Source organism: Struthio camelus, chromosome 4 (genome assembly GCF_040807025.1).
Source record: "Struthio camelus isolate bStrCam1 chromosome 4, bStrCam1.hap1, whole genome shotgun sequence".
NCBI classification, from domain to species: Eukaryota; Metazoa; Chordata; class Aves; order Struthioniformes; family Struthionidae; genus Struthio; species Struthio camelus.
This window is the reverse complement of record NC_090945.1, coordinates 27488198-27503818: the sequence shown is the minus strand read 5'-3', so window position 1 is coordinate 27503818 and position 15621 is coordinate 27488198. Positions and strand designations below refer to the sequence as shown.

Genomic DNA, 15621 nt, shown 5'->3' with positions numbered 1-15621 from the left:
AATCATATTTTAAATATTACCTGTCACTGAGTCTAAGGTTTCAATGGCAACAATGACCCATGAAGTGGATTCTGTTTGTTATTTTTTTTTCTTCAAAGTCTTGCATAAGCAATAATTTGCAAGTCCAAAGGCAGACAAGGAAGGTAGCTTGCCAAGGAAAGTATAGATGAGACAGCTACAGGCACTCAAAGCAACGTTCATGAATACCATGCTCCCCTTCACAGGCTCCGGTAAGCTTAACGGTGAAAAATCGCCACAGTCGAACACTGCAGAGTAATAGCTCTTAACAACAGCTTCATTGTCAAGCCTGCCGGCCACAGGAAGGGCCTGTGAAAGAATTTGGTCTTGGGTAAAGAAAGACGACCCAGTGCTTAGAGAACGACTCTTCCAAGGCCAGATTTTTCAAGAATAAAGTCACAAGGGGAAAAAAATGAATAAGGAAAAGAACAGAGGAAAAGGAACTGCACATGGTCCTTCTTCTATGACGAGTCAAAGAAACATTTCTTAGGCTTAGCATGAGAAGGTCTGAGCTCAGAATGAGTCACTGGGGTTCTCTGAGCAAAACCACATGGACAATTGATAAAATAGGGGGCAGATATTAAGGGGAAATAGTCTTGATGCTTAAAGAATATGATTGCTTCTGCAAAGAGTCTCCTACACTCATCACCCTGTTGAAACAGTAGGATGTCTGTTCAGAAAAATGGTGTTAAGAGGGAAGAAAGAATGTGTGCAAGTTGGAAGGAAGAAGGTGAGCAGAGAAGTGACTGATTTTAGCCCTGATCTAATTTTGAAGCTGGCTCTGCTTTTAGCAGGAGGCGGGAGCAGGTGATTTCTAAAAGGTACCTGCCAAACTAAATTACACTACGATTTTAAGGAAAGGGCTTACATGGAAAGAACATAAAAACAGCAGCATTATCCCACGTTGAACAAAAGCCTTATTTTGGAGTATAAGTCAATGATGACTGGAGATAGTGTGTGATGAAATGAGAGTAAAAGAACCTGCAAAGTGAGAGAAGATAGATTTCGTTTGGTAGACTAATGCTTTGATTTTGTTTAAACTAGCTTAAGTGAGTACTTTAGCTTCAATAGCACAGAGAATAACTGTTATTGCTACAAAGTTTTAACCTTTACCCAGTCGATTAATATTAGACCCGAAAACCTTATTCTCAGAGCTTTACACAAAAACTAGGAAAGCTGATATTCTTACAGATTACCAAAATCCAGCACTTACAGTTCTAGAACACACACAGAGAACACGATCTGATTAACGTCAAAACTGCAAATTTCTGCTTACGCAGTTGAAACGTTTCCTTGTTATAAAAACTTGCACCAAGCAAAGGCAGCAGATTTTCGCCGTTTCTTTTTATTTCCACCTGAAACCAATACAAATCCAGTTCCTTTCTCACTGCCTCCCCAATAAGATAACTTGAAACTTCCCAAACATGCTTATTTAGAAAAAGACATTCAGACATCAAATAAAAGGTTGATTTGCATTATGCACTTACGCTTCTCTTCTCACATGTTTATGTAGACACACACACACACATATGTGCATATATATATAAACATACACATATAGGTCTATGACTGTGGCAACAGCTGGAGACTGCTGTGTTCTCGTCTTCCTGCAATGGTTTGTCACACACTTGCAACAGGAAAGCCTGCATGGCCTTGATAGCAGATACATGAGGACATACCAGACCTTATCAGAGGCATACCACCAGATGGCATCTTCAACCAGTTACATTTTAAACAGCTGTCTTCAGAAGCAGACCACACATTTGATACAGTCTTCATATTCTATGGCCTCTGTATCACAAAAAGCAGAAGCCAGTTTTGCACCCCTAGATTACTAGCTGTGATCTAAAAGATATTTCTGCGTGGCTAAAATGGCCAGCTTCCGGAGAATACACTTGCTCCCTTCCCAAGAATCCAGAGAACCACAGAAGTATTCTGCATCTTGCTTTGTCAGTGACCTCTCCCCGCGCTTCTCCTTAATACCTGCTCTCTAATTTTGCAACAAAATCCAAACACATCTTGTCCACAGAATCAAAGAAAACTTACATGCTTTGACTATGTTTTGTATTGCTTTATGACTAGGAAGAACATTCTATTCCATTAATAAAAAAAATGCCAATAGTCCGATTCTACTCTGAAAAAGCTCATGCTAGGTGCAATGCCATTAAGTTCCACAGAGGGACTGCTGATCTACACAGGATCTAATTACATAAAATTCTAGCCCTCTAAATTAAGAGGTACTTTTGACCATAAGTAACCTTTATATGTGTTTGAAAACAAAGTTTTCCCACTATAATTAGCAAGTCTATTTCCAAGAGCAGATACCTTGCTAAAAAAAGCCATGTGATCTAACAGTACCAGAAGACTACAAATCTATTTTTAATCTGCAGCAATCAATCATTAAAATAACAAGTGTAACATATAAACAAAAAAAAAACACCTCAAACCCCTACAATGATTATTTTATTGGTATTAAAGAGCAACCCTGTTTCACTGCAGCACGGGGTTACCATGCTAATGTCATTTCAAGCCATAACGGCTACCATCTGATATTGGCTCTAATAATTAATTGCAGATTTTAGAGACATGTATTTTCTAGTTTTTTTCAATATCTGAAGATGAGCTTCTCTTCAAAAGGAGCTTTAATCTTTCAACTGCAGTTTCCGAGTTTGTTTGGGAAAAAAAAATATAACCTACTTTTAAGTAGGCTACCTAATCTCTCAAACAGCTCTTAAGACTATTTCTCTTTACTTTTAATTTTATACCTGCACTGAGGCTAGCTTTCTCCCTTTTATTTCCAGATAAAAAAACAAAGGAAATGAAGTGGAACAAAGAAGCAACAGTAGCTTTCATAATTAGACAACTCTGGTCTCTTACAATGACTATTGCCTATGACAGAAAGTAAGCCAAGCAGAAAGAAAATGAAGTGCTCTTGCACTGCCACTTCACCAAAGGATGAAGTCACAGGATTGATTTCTGTGACCATGAGCAATGCCTCCAACCCACACTGCCACCCTGCAGTTCTCAGACCGAACAGAGAGAGGGCACTGAACACAGAAGAGAACATGCAGGAAAGATAAGCTGCAATGCGCTTGTGTGGTGGGTTTTTTTTTTTTTAAGTTTACAGATTTAAAATGATTTGTAAAGTTTTCTTTATTAATATAGATTAAGAAAGAACAAGTCTGACACAGTTCACTCAATTTAATCTCCTAGACTATTCAGAAAAAGTTGGTTTTTGTCTGGCTGGATAAACTCTTGTAATAAAGGCTCATAAGCAGTTTGTTTTGATTTCTGAGCTCAACCTATTTTGCTCGAAACAATTCTCCTGTGATATTTTCCACTTGTAGAAGTAGATGAGTGAGGTGGAAAGAGGAGAGTGAAAGTGAGTCAAACAGTCAACATAGCAACTTTTAAAAGTAGCTTCTGAAAGCAATGATGCCGATGCATCTAAAGAGCCAAAAGGATTCTCTGCAGCACTTCTCTCATGCCGAGCACCAAAAGACTGGTGTTCGTTCTTAGCCACAGGCTCTAGAACTGGAGCTTAATCTACTGCCCTTGCATCCTTGGGTTGCCTGTCTTAAAAGACAACAATGACGTAGCTGGATCCAAAACAAACCAAGAAAACCTACAAAAAGCAACAACACTCAAAGCGGTCCACTAGGTTCAACACAACTGCTGAACTCAATGGATTATTTATGCAATGTGTTTATTATTATTATTTATGCAATAAAGGCAGGCAAAATGGCATATGACTTGGACTCCTCTTTAAATTGTAATTCTTGCCAAGTATTCTTCAGAGGACAAGCAGCAGGATCCTCCTCCCTTATCAAGGATACTTTCTCAGGAAAGAATTATCAACCTGAATGGTATTAATACCATTTCCACTAGATTTAGACGTCCAGACACAAGGAAAAGTGAAGCAGAGGCCAACACAGTAATTCTGGAAAAAGCTCCAAGGCCCAATTTGAAACTCAGTCACCATTTAATGATTTGAAGCCCTAAAAAGGCACATAATGACCCAATGGGTTAGGATAACATTTTATGGCTTGATGTCCTACCAGTACAAATAATGTACGTTATCCCCACCATGCTCCCTGGGAGTGACATTTACCAAGACTCTCTGAAACTAACTGGAAATTGAAAATAGGCTCCTGTTCAGCACAATGAAACTTAACAATTGGTGAACTTAAAGAGCATGGTTGTGTGCATATGTGTGTGTGTTTTTTTTTTAAATAGAGTTTAAAGACAATTCTAAAATATCAGATTTTTAAATCTAACTAAAACTACAGCATGTTTTCCATTTAGAAAGGTAAAATCTTCAGAGCAATTATTGTATACACTTGAAAATCATTCTACAAATTCTTACTCAGACAAAATGTAGAAGTTTGAATAGAGACAATATTTGCTCCAGCTCTAGGAATATTTCTTAGAATAATTAAAATGCCAATGAAAATGCATCCAAAGGCAGGAGGAAGTAGAAAAAGAACCCATCCCAGAATAACATAATCTTTCCTTAGACAAACATCTTTCACAACTTCTAACGCTACCTGAGTTATGCTCTAAGTTAGGACTGGTAACTTCTGTAACCTCTCTTAGGAAAGGATGTGCTAGGTATTTCCTGTGCACTTGCCAGGGCATCACAAGGAGGCTTTGGTGACTGAAGACACACACCTGTAAAGCACAGATGAAGGTAAGAGGTAGCTGGTGTTATTTCCAAAAGCGCAACTGGAGTCTGAACAGTTAGGGGCACACATCTGTAGAGCAATTCCCAAATCAGATAAACATAGTGGTTTACCTCATCAGGATACAGTCTCCAAGTGGCAATTACCAGCTAACAAAAAAACTGCTGTTTGTCTTAGTGTCTTGCTATTAGCCCACCCCCTTACACTCTTCCAGTTCCTTTTTTCTCTTTCATAACTGTTCCCAGCTTGCTTCCTGTACTACAGCTGCTCTACAATTGTTGCAGGTATGGTATGAATAGCACAGAATCCCCCTTTCCCTACATACATAAAAATCTTTATCCTCTATTATCTAACACACACAAAAGAAAAAAGTGGGGAATTTGAATTTGTGCAAAACTATCAGATTTTGATTTTGCTGGGGGGGACAGAATAAAAGGGGAAACAATACACTGGAATTCCCCTCTTCCCCTTTCTGTGTCTTACTCATGTCAGCAGCCGCTCCTTCCAAAAATGGGAGAGCAAGGAATGTGGGTGGCTGTGATTTCAGCAGAGTAATCCCACTGGATTCCCACACCTCTTCCAATACAAGCATCAACTTAAGATTGAGTTAAACTACGCTGAGCTCAGGATCAAAAGGAGAAATAATTAGGCAAAGCAAAGAGAACACAAAAGGTAAGAACAAAGCATGTCTTTAGAAATAAAGATTATTATTACACAGTGCAAATATCATGGTTATTTTAGAAAAAGAAACCAAGTGTCAAGGATTTAGAACTATCGAATTCTAACTCCAGTTGTGCCCCTGATTACCTAAGTGCAAAGCAAAGATAAAACCTGCTTCACAAGTTTCATTTCTCTCAAAAAACTTTAAGAAGCTAAAAGAAATACCACTGCTGTGACGTCACTTTGTGCAGCAGCCCTAGAAGAAATGCTAACATGCTACATTGTGCTATAAGTATTTATACAAGGAAGAAGTGCTCACACACTAAATAAGGTAAAAGCCCTAAAAAAAAATTATAGATTTGCAAGCATTTATTTTTGTGTTTTTGTGGGATTTTTTAATCAGTTCAACTTCTGTGCTGAACTGATGGCCAATATATATTTGCTCCTCCATTTCACAGCATCAAATTGAGCTCCATTTCTGAAGGAAATCTAAAATTCAATCATTTCACTTCAGCTTATTTGACTATATGATTTTTGCACCAAAGCAAATTAACTATAAATGGATTACTTGTAAGAAGTAACAAGTGAGGCAGTTGTAAAGAATACAGTCTGTAGTATCCACTATCTTGGCAATACGGATGGATTTAAGCAGCTGCTACTAGAAAACATCAGCTCTGCCAAAATGTCAGATGCTAATGTCTGAAGCAGCTCAATTAAGCTACAAGACGCAATCACTTTGTTCTACCAGTGATCCAGGCAGGCGTGTTTCAATCCGTATCTGGAACCGACAGAAGCATTTAGGGAAGGAACAGATCAACAAAATTTGAGTACATGCAGCCTTACATCTTCATCTCCTTTTGAAAGTCCCAGTTTTTAAGCCACAAGTGATTTGGTATATTGCGAGCTCCCAGTAAAGCATGCAAAATAGCTGCAGCAGTGTCAGCTTCAATCAGCAATCCAATTAAAAGCTCCAATCTAGCTCACTTCAGCTGTTAGACAGTATGTTTGTATCATAAATTATTTTTTACCAGCGGTTTAACATGTAGGTTCTCTGTATTTTACTAACTTATTCAACAGTGATAGGCTAAGGGAAAGAATTAATACAACAGCAAACTGTACTCAAAATTGTTGCAGATATGCATACGTTGAGAAAAGTTTTTCCTTCCACTCCTCCAAAAAAGTCAAAAGGTTTTCATATAGTCTAACTTATGTATTAAGTCAGAGAACACACCTGCCTTACACAAGCATGCAAAAGCAATGGACTACCGCTTGTTTTCCAGAGGAATGTGAGAGTAAGTAGTGCAATTGTTACTTTCCATTTCCTCCTCTTCTCCAGTTTGTAATTACCTGTACTGTCAAAATCATACTATCTATGCACAGGAGACCCAGAATTGATGTTTACAGTAGAAACAAGTAAAAGTTTCAACCTACCATTCACCTCACTGCAGCCCAAGCTAAGTTTCCTATGAGGGAGGGGAATTTATTCTGGAAGTATTTGCTGAAACAATGATAGGTCCTTCGGTCTCACTAGTCCACATGCAGAACGTATACCAGTATAACGTGGAAACTTAAACTGATGTAGGTATACCAGGGACGTGGAAATCTCAGCTGCCTTATGGCTCAAGTGAACAACATATTAGCATGTTCTGACAGCGATTAGCCATAGAGTTAAAACAGTTTTGAGAAGTTACTGCGTCTCACAACTGAAAGATACTACTACGTGGCTGAGATACTGAACAAATAGCGTCATGCTGTAATCAGCAGACATGAACTGCTCACCATAAAGTTTTGGAATTTGATCATTTAAATGCTTTTTTTGATACGTAAAAGTAAATATTTTAGTTATAACAGTAGCTTGGAAATTCAATAGTCTCCTCAACAGTAATCACGGTACATTAGGTTCAGAGTATAAATTAAATTACTCAAGTGTGAAATAGAGAAGTTTTAACTAAAATTACTTTTACTGAAATGTTAATTTCAGACAATCTTTGATGCTATGCTAATATAGATAGAGCTTGCATTACTTGTAGGCCTCTAATAAGCAATCTTGTTTATTTTCCACGCTGGAATTCTGTCTTGAACTGCTTCAAATGTAAAAACCAGGAAAAAAAAACAAAACACTATTTTAGCTTGGCTCTCCAGTTGCATCAGATCATTTAAGCGTGTACTACAGTTGGATGTAACTTTAAAAGTTACTGCCTTTTTACTGTAACGCGAGCATGAACACTTTTATTAGCTTGCCTTAGCATTGATCACTTTAGCTAGAAATTCTTGATGCTTACAAAGTTTTAACTTGTGCAGCCTATTGACGTTATTTCATGCTACCAAGTGAAAGAAATTGGGTAAAGGAAAAAACGTACATGGAACATGATTAAACATTCAGACCCAAGAGGCCCTATTATCCCATGAATAATTTCCCCAGGGACTATTTAGAAGCCTCAAGGATCATAGAGCTACAATGGACAAAACAGTGAAGAATCAGGCTCTATAGGCTTATAATACACAAAAGGCTTCTGAAGGCCAGCGCTTCCTACAGTTGTTCCCAGCCAAGCCACGCTCATATGGCTACGACACCCCCTCCCACTCCCTGCTCCATCAATTTAGAGTTCAATTGCACAAGCTCTCAATATCCTCACTACGGTACAAACATTACAAGCAAAGGAAGTATTAAAGCCGTATTTCCATACCACTGTGACATTCAGCTAAACCAATGGAATTTCCTCCCCCCCCCCCACACACAATACAGTCAAACTGAAAGTAGGTATATCACCCTTCAACACGAACAAGATTAGTACTTATATTGCTATAGCAAATACACATGTGCCCTACCTTCAATAAGGCAACACAAAGGGAACAGCGAGAAAGGCCCAGCAAGCAACAGTTTTCTTTGCATCTACAACATCTGTAAACATAGGAGCTGCAAAACTAGGACTAATGGAGAAAATCAATATGGCCAAGGAACAGTCCTGCAGAGACTGAGACAATCACTGCCCTTCCTTTTATAAGACTTTCTACACAGACGCATTAAGTTTTTATTCTGCCTTCATCTGGTGCTCACCTATCTTCACACACTAATCTGGCACTCCAGAAAGCTTTGAACACAAGACAGCACTCAGCTGGGGCTTTCCCTAGAAAGCATTCAAAACTTTAGATGAAGATGATGCATTTGTTTTACCTAGTTTCCAACTTTCCTAATTGGGAGGCTGATAGATACCACCCCGTGCCTGCACATGGCTTGGCTGTTGTCACCAAGCCAGAAACTATTGTCATTGCTACTGCTGGTGATAGTACCCATGCAAAGCAGAATTGAGAACATCTGTCCTGTGCAGCTGCCTCTGTAATATCCATGCATTGCACATAAATACCATATGCAAAAAAGTATAGTTTTATAAAAAGGAATATGGCTTAGATTTCCCTCTTCTTAGTTTACTAGAGGAAGCTCTGTTAATAATGATGAGCAGAGGTTAACCACAATGAGTGCACACTGAGTACATAAAATAAGAGACATCACACGTTACAGGCAGAGATAAAGCACATAATAATTACTTCTAAAATAGGTATCAACAGGAAAAAAAGGACTTACCTTAAAAGCCCCAACACAAATCTCTTACAAGTTTATTAACACGTGCAATCAAATATGCAAGATAAGTCATGTTATTTTCATTTAGCATCTTTAAAACTAATGGTATCCTCAAGAAACAGTCCAAAAGGTGTAAGTAAAGATATGTAACAACAAATACTGGACAAGCACAGCACTTGCAGTTTCATTTTCAAATATACCACTTTCTCTGTACTTGAGCACGTAGTTTACAAAGGTATAAGTTAGGATTACAGAATCATTAAAGTTGAAAGGTCATCTAGTGCAACCTACTCTGCTCAAAACAGGGAATAATTCAAAATCAGATACAGCTTCAAAGCTGAAACAGGCTGTTGTCACCAGTTACTTTGGTGGCGAAATCAACTTCAGTAATGTGACCTTTGGCCTATGGTATTTCATTGCATCCCCTCCAGATCAATAAAGCTATTTAACCCCTTGTAGCTGGTGGTGATTTCTGCAAATGTAGGAGAATATTAATGCAGCACATACCAAAAGTGCAGTTTTGGTTGCTTTGAAAAGGGCCAGTAAACTGTGGCCCATTTAATGTCAATATATCATATACCTAGTAATTAAAGTGAACATAAGTGTTGGCAAAAAAGAACTCCATACTTAAGATGTGGTAAAATTAAGGTTTCAAGTACAACCTCTTTTACATATGCATTATACTCCACACTCCTTAATTATACAGTCACTTTCTGCTCTTTTCCATGTACTGCACAGAATGAACCATACTTATGCAGTGAACAACTCTTCAAGTTGTGTTCTGCTCACTTGTACGAAATATGCTTTTGTAACAAAAGTTTCAGAAACCTTACTCTGCAGCCAGCATAATTAGCTTGCTTGCATGCTTTCAGCAACACTCAGCATAACAGTATCTCATTATTCCGAAAGACATGTGTGAATTACGGCCAAAATGGACCTTTTACAGACTGGGAGTCAAGCAAGGCAATAATCACGTCAAAGGCTTCATCTAAATTTGTTTTTCTGACATAACATATTCAGAACCTAAAGAGCTTACCATTGTACAGATAATTCTATAATATACAGAAGTATATACACACATACCCATTCACAAAAAGCAGCAAAAAACACCAAAAAACCACACACACATATATATCTGTGAATTAACGTAAAAGGGACATGTGCTTGGCATGCACTTAAGAGTGTTCAATACCTAGCAGATTTTAGGCTCGTGAGTGAAGCCACATAAAAAACAAACAGGTAACTTGCTAGCCATTATGCAAAGGGTAGTGTAAGTCACTTGCCCAGACTCATTCTGCTTAAGAATGAGACTATATAATAAGGTCACATTAAGTTACCCCAGCAATCCTAATCCTGGCATTTCCAACAGTGTGTGGAAATGGTGGTTCAGTAAATATTGCGGTCAGGCAGATTCAGAGGTACGCTTTCTCAGCCTTTAAAAAAAAAAGAATTAAAAATAAGCCAATTTGTCCATGTGTCATTTTACTGCTATGTAATAGGTCTGGAAATCCTAAAGCTGTCATACCAATATCTTTCATCTGAATCCTGAACAGCTGTAGTCTAATGGTAAATCAACCTCGTTAAACCCATGACCTTGAAACAGAGACCACATGCCTCCAAGAAAAGAGTATGTAGAGGAAGAAGTCGGGGAGAATTCACCCGTGGAAGGCAGCAGCTCCCCACTTCCCTGCTATCTGCCTGCTGCCTCGGGGGTGGAGCTGGCACGAGTATTCCCACAATGTTGCAGGCAACCCGAAAGCACCCCGGCAGAGCCAGCATCCCTGGCTTGCTTCTTCCCCCTTCTGGGGACTTGGATGCCTCCACAACCCTGTGCCAGCACCTCACTGCTGCCAGTCACAACACACGGGCCTGTACTGGTAGCTTCTCCAGCCACAGGTCTCACCCTGTGAGCAGACCCACTCCCTCAGGTGCTCCCAGCATCTCCCAGTCCACATGCCTTGCCTAGCTAGTGCCCATATCCTTGTCAACCTCTTCTGCTTATTTTCCTACTTTGCCTGCCCCGCCACTCTCCATCATCTTCTGACTCAGTCTACTGACCATCTCCTCTTCTCCCACACTTTCCATCCCCTCCATATACTCTTGGCCAAGTGTCCAGTCTCACCCATTTCCCTGTTTGATCAGCAGTTCCTGTCACCATTTTCAATCCCAACTTCCAGCCTTCCCCTCCGAACATTCACTTCACACTTCCCCAGTGCCAGAAGAGGTCCCTTTTAGCACAGCAGTTATGCTCTCCTTAGTTTAGGCTCTGTTCAGACACATACTCAGCAAGCAAAAAGCAGCCATGAGTTACATTTCAGCAATGGTTCACCTTCCTCATGAGTCAGAACTGTAGCAAAATAAGGCTATACAAATTTGAGCTAAGGTCTCAAATGAAGTCATCAGCAATATTTCAAAAGACTTATAACCTAGTGAAATTTGAAAACAAAATGTATTAATTCAGAATGACAATCACAGTGCTTCCAGCTAACCACAGATCCAGAATAAACTTCCTATGTAAATACAAAACAATGGACTGTGCATTCCACATTAAGACGCTTTTCAGGATTTCTCCTCAATTACACAAATCCTTCCATGTACCCACTTTATTTCAAGTGATTTTACACATAAACAGAGCTCTATAATATTTTTTCTGAGGACAATTATCTTACCTCTCAAAGGTAACAGAAAATTATTAACAGAAAATAAATTCCAAACTAAGGAGTGGGTACCCAAGGCTTTAAGAAAAACCCTCCACGTTCTTTAACGTTTATCAAGAACGTGATGGATACCAGGAGTTCCTGGACTAATCCACAGTGCTGTTTACATTAACAGTTAGGGTCTTCTCTCTCTTCTCTTTGATGATCACCTTCTCATTAACCAGCTACAGGCATATGTTTCTGAAAGATGAATGCATCTCCCACAAACAATCCCATATTAATCCATGACAATCACTCTTCAAAAGGTCTGCTTGCCTATCTAAAATCTACTTTCCTCTCCATTGTATTAGTGGTTTTGTTTGTTCTTCTATATGTTTGAAAAAGCATTTCCAACACTCCGGTTATTTCTTGACTGCCTGTATTCCTTACACTTTCACCAGATCATCAGTCAATTGATATTCTCTTTATCCAATCATCTGCTGCCCTACTACTAATATTGCAGAAGTGCAAGGCCCACAACAACATGCCTCACAAGCTTTCCCAGCATCCTTTCAGATTTTTTTCTGTTGATGATCACTTTCATTAGCACTTCTCAGCTACCCCACTAACAAGTATTAGGAGTCCAGCTTTCCTACACCAGCTTAAAAGAGAATAAGTCACCCTGAAGAATCCTGTAATATGACAATCACTGTATGGGAATAATTCTAAAAGCAGGAACAAAGCAAGATGTAGGCTCAACTGAAAAAAGAATCAAAGACTTAAATTATACCAATGATCTACAGTGGGGGTAAACTTCAGGAGATTAATCACCAAAATTCAATCCAGAACAATCCAGAAACTTTCAAAAACATTTAAGTTTAAAAAAAAAGAAAAAAGAAAAGTAAGCGGGGGAGGGAGAAGCAGGAAATGTCAAAGATGGACTTATGGAAATCAGTTGGGACAGAGTAAACCTATCCGCCAACAACCTGTACCTCTTATTGGATAAAAAACCACACAGAGAAAGGTAGAATTTCTGCACATTTTGTCACTCAGTTATGGACCCCTGTGTTGCATCTCTAAAACTTCTTCCATTTAGCAACCTGGAGAGTCTGTATTCCTCCTTTTAAGGAAATGCCTGTAGGATTCTATTCTATTCTCAGTCTATTCAGAGGAGCCTTTTATTCATCCTATTTCCTTTATTCATCCATGAGCTACAAGATGATTGACATCTTTTCCATCAGAATGATAAGGCAGCATGACAAGCTATTATTACATAAAGAGATACCCTTTACCTCCCCAGGGCAGCCTAGAATCCCCTATCTGGATGTCACTTAAAGAATTACAAGTGTTAATAACTTTTAAATCATTCTAGTCCAGAGACTACCCTCTTCAGTTTTGGAAAGGGTTTCCTGAAAATGAAGCATTCATTGTTTCTGTATAGTTTTTGGTGAACGCTGCCAGCATTCATCGAAAAGACAGGTTCTTCTATTGCAGAAGGAGAAGGGTTACCAATTTCTTTGACTCTTGTCAGGGCTTCCCAGAAACAAAAGTGACAAAAGGACCTGCTGTCTTAAAACAAGCTTTATGGTTAGGGCTCATCATTTAGGCTGGCTAGAATCAGCAATCTTTTGCCTGACAACTTTCTATGCTACAGATAGGCTTCTTGCCAAAAAAACACAGTCATCTTTGATAACAGCAACAAAAAAGGGGAGGGGGTCACATTAGAGCAAGCAAATGCATTCATACGTTGAGAATGCAGTCTGAGGCAGGAGACAATTAGAGAAGGAAGTACAAAAAGCATAAGGCATTTCCTGAGGATTAATGAGTGGGTGGTAATGTTTGATAGTCAAGGGCAGAATGGATTCTGCAACCAGCACAATTCATTAATCCCCCAGGCAACAGAAACTGGAATTCTGCTAATTTTTTTTCTTTTTTGCTCTACTTATTTTCCTTAACATTTAACTAAAATTTCCGTTTACTGTAACACCATTGTTCCTGCAGAACCAAACTGTGACGGTACATCTGAACTGTGCAACTGTGGTAAGGGACATCTATAAAATTATGGAATTAATACGTGGTACAAAAGGCCAGACACCTATTCAAGTTTAAGAAAATTCTTCTAATCTTCTACTACAGACTAAAACTGCTTTCTACAGGTCCAGCAGAAATGATCCTTTCCTCTACTTTACAAGCTGTTTGATGGCTTCTGTTATCCTAGTGGTAGCAGACAAAGAAAGAATCAAGTTTTGAAGAGGTCAAATGACTGTGAAGCTTCCTTTCAGCTCCTTAGGAAGCCACATACACTAACGCATTATTTAACACGTTCCAAACCAGCAACCATCACCTCCACCATCATAACTCCATACTAACCTGTGACTGGTGCATCTATGTCCAGCAAATTTTTTTCCTGGCGGAGAATTGAAGCTCCCTCTGTTATTATTCTCAAAGCAACACACTCTTCCAGCCTCCCTTCTTTCATAAGATGTGCCTTTAAGATATCCACACGGGGCTTTCCATCATTATCAAACACTTCCTTAGCTGTGAGCCGGTGACTTGGAGGAAATGGGACAGCTGAGTGGAGAAAAACAAAAATATCTGATCACTTTTTACAATAAAAATCTCTGTTACTGATAATGACACATATCAAAAGTCATCTCTGCTGCCAAACAGTTTTAGCATAGATTTTCTATACTCTTTTATAAACTTGTGGCTTATATTGTTCAAAGATGATCAAAGATACCATTAAAGCACACACATTCTTCTAAGTTATTCATGCAAATGAGAACTGTGATTTCATGTTTATAAAAAATTGAAAGGAAGATTTAGGCCATGTTTACAGGTAGAAACACTCAAACAACAATAAAAAGGGTATGGCAGTATCAATGAGAGAAGGGAATAGAGCTTAAACTGCTCTAGCAGCATTACCTTGACACAATGCTCCCTTCCGTTAAGGCCATAAAATGCATGGATGACAAGTGCAATGTTTAATTTCTGTGAGTGGACATGCATAGAAATATTCCAATTAAAACGCTAAACTCTAAGACACGTGTCCCTAATAACTTGGAGAGGGGTAGAGGATGTCTTCTGTGTTAAAAACCAGTTATTTGCACAGGAGATATTCAAACATCATCCAAGCATGCCTGAGTGCAAAACAGACCACGCTGAGCAAGAACACAGTGGAGGATGCATCAGACTGAAGTTTAAAATAAATTAATAGATAGGAGGGTTGCCCTAGCAACACACCAGTGACTAGTGATCTGTGTATTGCCGTCATATAGAGTCTCAGGCTTACAGCAAACTTAAGATGCTCAAGCTTTCGCTCTCCTGAAGCCAGCTGGAGGAAGAAGCCTCGGAGGTGATGCTGTTAGCTGCCAGACTGAGGCTGCAGCATTATCCCAGCTTAGCCCCCTTTGCCTCACAGTTCAATTGGAGTGGCATTAGGCACTGCCTGCCTTGCCAGCCACAGGGTAATTACACTGATCCCTGCCACAGCTGCGGGAGAGTCAGACTATACAGCAGAGGAGCAGGCTGCAAGGCTGGCCCTGGCCACCACCCATCCCAGGCCCTGCCAAAGCCTCTGCCTCCTGGTAAGTGTCTTACTGGGAGCTCTGCTACATTGTGAGAAAATAAACCCTCATAGAGCAGATCAATGTGTCTGTTATTTTCAGTTTTCTTTACAATTAACAATCCATGTACTATAAAACAACCCATAAATCACACACATCATTTAAAACCCAACCCAAAAACTCTGTGCTTACATTGCCAGTAGGTAACCAAGATGATGATGAGGAATTTCATTTTACATGGTTATTTTCTGCACATATTTTAAACAAACTGCTTCACAAAACGCTCTTTTTTTGGCTGAATGTTTTTTTCCTTTATGATGTCCCAACTTCAATAGTCCATTCACCAAAATAATCTGGGGTGCATTAATGCATGTGGGTCTTTGGAATATGCTGAAAACAAAACTGACTGCTTTCTTTCATATTTAAGAATGAAACAGAAGTGGGATGGAGAGAAAGTTTATCAAGTCTCTGGCATCCCA

General features: G+C 39.1%; 1 protein-coding gene across 5 annotated transcripts in view; it reads right to left on the bottom strand.

Moving 5' to 3' along the window:
* Nucleotides 1-15621, bottom strand: part of PPP3CA (protein phosphatase 3 catalytic subunit alpha) — a 208640-nt gene that overhangs the window by 107687 nt on the left and 85332 nt on the right. For 3 of the 5 annotated variants that reach the window (XM_068942006.1, XM_068942005.1, XM_068942007.1), the window contains exon 2: nucleotides 13947-14147. The exons of the other annotated variants lie outside the window; for them this stretch is intronic. In XM_068942006.1, coding sequence (XP_068798107.1) covers nucleotides 13947-14147 — 201 coding nt within the window. The remainder of the gene's footprint in view (nucleotides 1-13946; nucleotides 14148-15621) is intronic. 5 annotated transcript variants of the gene reach the window in all.